Source organism: Camelina sativa, unplaced genomic scaffold (assembly GCF_000633955.1).
Source record: "Camelina sativa cultivar DH55 unplaced genomic scaffold, Cs unpScaffold02845, whole genome shotgun sequence".
Lineage (NCBI taxonomy): Eukaryota > Viridiplantae > Streptophyta > Magnoliopsida > Brassicales > Brassicaceae > Camelina > Camelina sativa.
In genome coordinates, this window is record NW_010923955.1 from 1 (window position 1) to 992 (window position 992).

Here is a 992-nt window from a genome sequence, read left to right on the forward strand (position 1 = left end):
CACCATTGCGTACCAGTATGCAACAATGCATACTAAAAATCTCCATACTAGTACCCATTACAGTATACAACTTCATACCATTGTAAATTCACTGTTGGTCTGCATTTTTTATTCCGCTCCTCAAGTGCTCCATAACATTATAAACTCCATACTAGTTTGCTCCATACTACAGTCTAATATAATGCATACCAAAATACTGGTATGCATAGTCCCATCTACACCATACTGTACAACCATTCAAAGCCAGAATTTATAAATCTAAAGAAAAGTTGTTCTTTATATGTTTCTAAGTTCTAGCAATATTTGCTTTGAAATCGTGCACCTCTATACATAAAAAGAAAAGCATAGAAACCAGATCACATTATTCGTTATGGTAGGTGGATTATCTTTCAGCCATGAAATCGACCGTAACCCTGCGGTCTCGGATGCAGGCACAATCAAAGCATATGCAACCATGGTCACGTTGGATGAAACTGTACGAACGTTCTCGATTACGTGGCTCGCGGACTACGTCATGGAAGATGAAGGACTTAGTAGTAGAGAAGACCTTAACGATCTTTTGATGGAAGCAGGTTTCCCTGTCGAACCCAGTTTGTTTACACTGACCGAATTTGCCAACGATCGTATCATTGAAGTGACTTCCTCAGGTGATCATACCACAGATTGTGCTCTGTTTCTCAAATTGACCTTTCGTGATCATCTTTCCTTTGACGACACTGTTACTTGTATACGCTTTAGACCCGCAACGGAGCTCGCTATGAGGTCTCTTACCAAAAAAATATACTACAAGACTAGCTCTATAGGTGATAAGTGCACAATTTGTTTGGAAGAGTTGAAGGATGGAGCAAAAGTTGTGACGTTACCATGTGGACATGAGTTTGACGATAAGTGTATTGTAGAATGGTTTGGGACTAGTCACTTTTGTCCATTGTGTGGTTTCGAGCTACCTTGCGAAGATCAATGAAGAGATGGAAGGATTCGGTTACCAAATT

General features: G+C 39.8%; 1 protein-coding gene across 1 annotated transcript; it reads left to right on the forward strand.

Moving 5' to 3' along the window:
* The first annotated feature begins 370 nt into the window (after nucleotides 1-370).
* On the forward strand, nucleotides 371-964 carry LOC104774437 (E3 ubiquitin-protein ligase RNF181-like). The gene has a single exon (XM_010499041.1). It carries the CDS (start codon nucleotides 371-373, stop codon nucleotides 962-964), a length of 594 nt encoding a protein of 197 aa, XP_010497343.1.
* Nucleotides 965-992: the final 28 nt, after the last annotated feature.

Bases quoted from the DNA above. Each gene is read 5' to 3' on its own strand.
- LOC104774437 (XM_010499041.1), top strand. From the start codon at position 371: ATGGTAGGTGGATTATCTTTCAGCCATGAAATCGACCGTAACCCTGCG.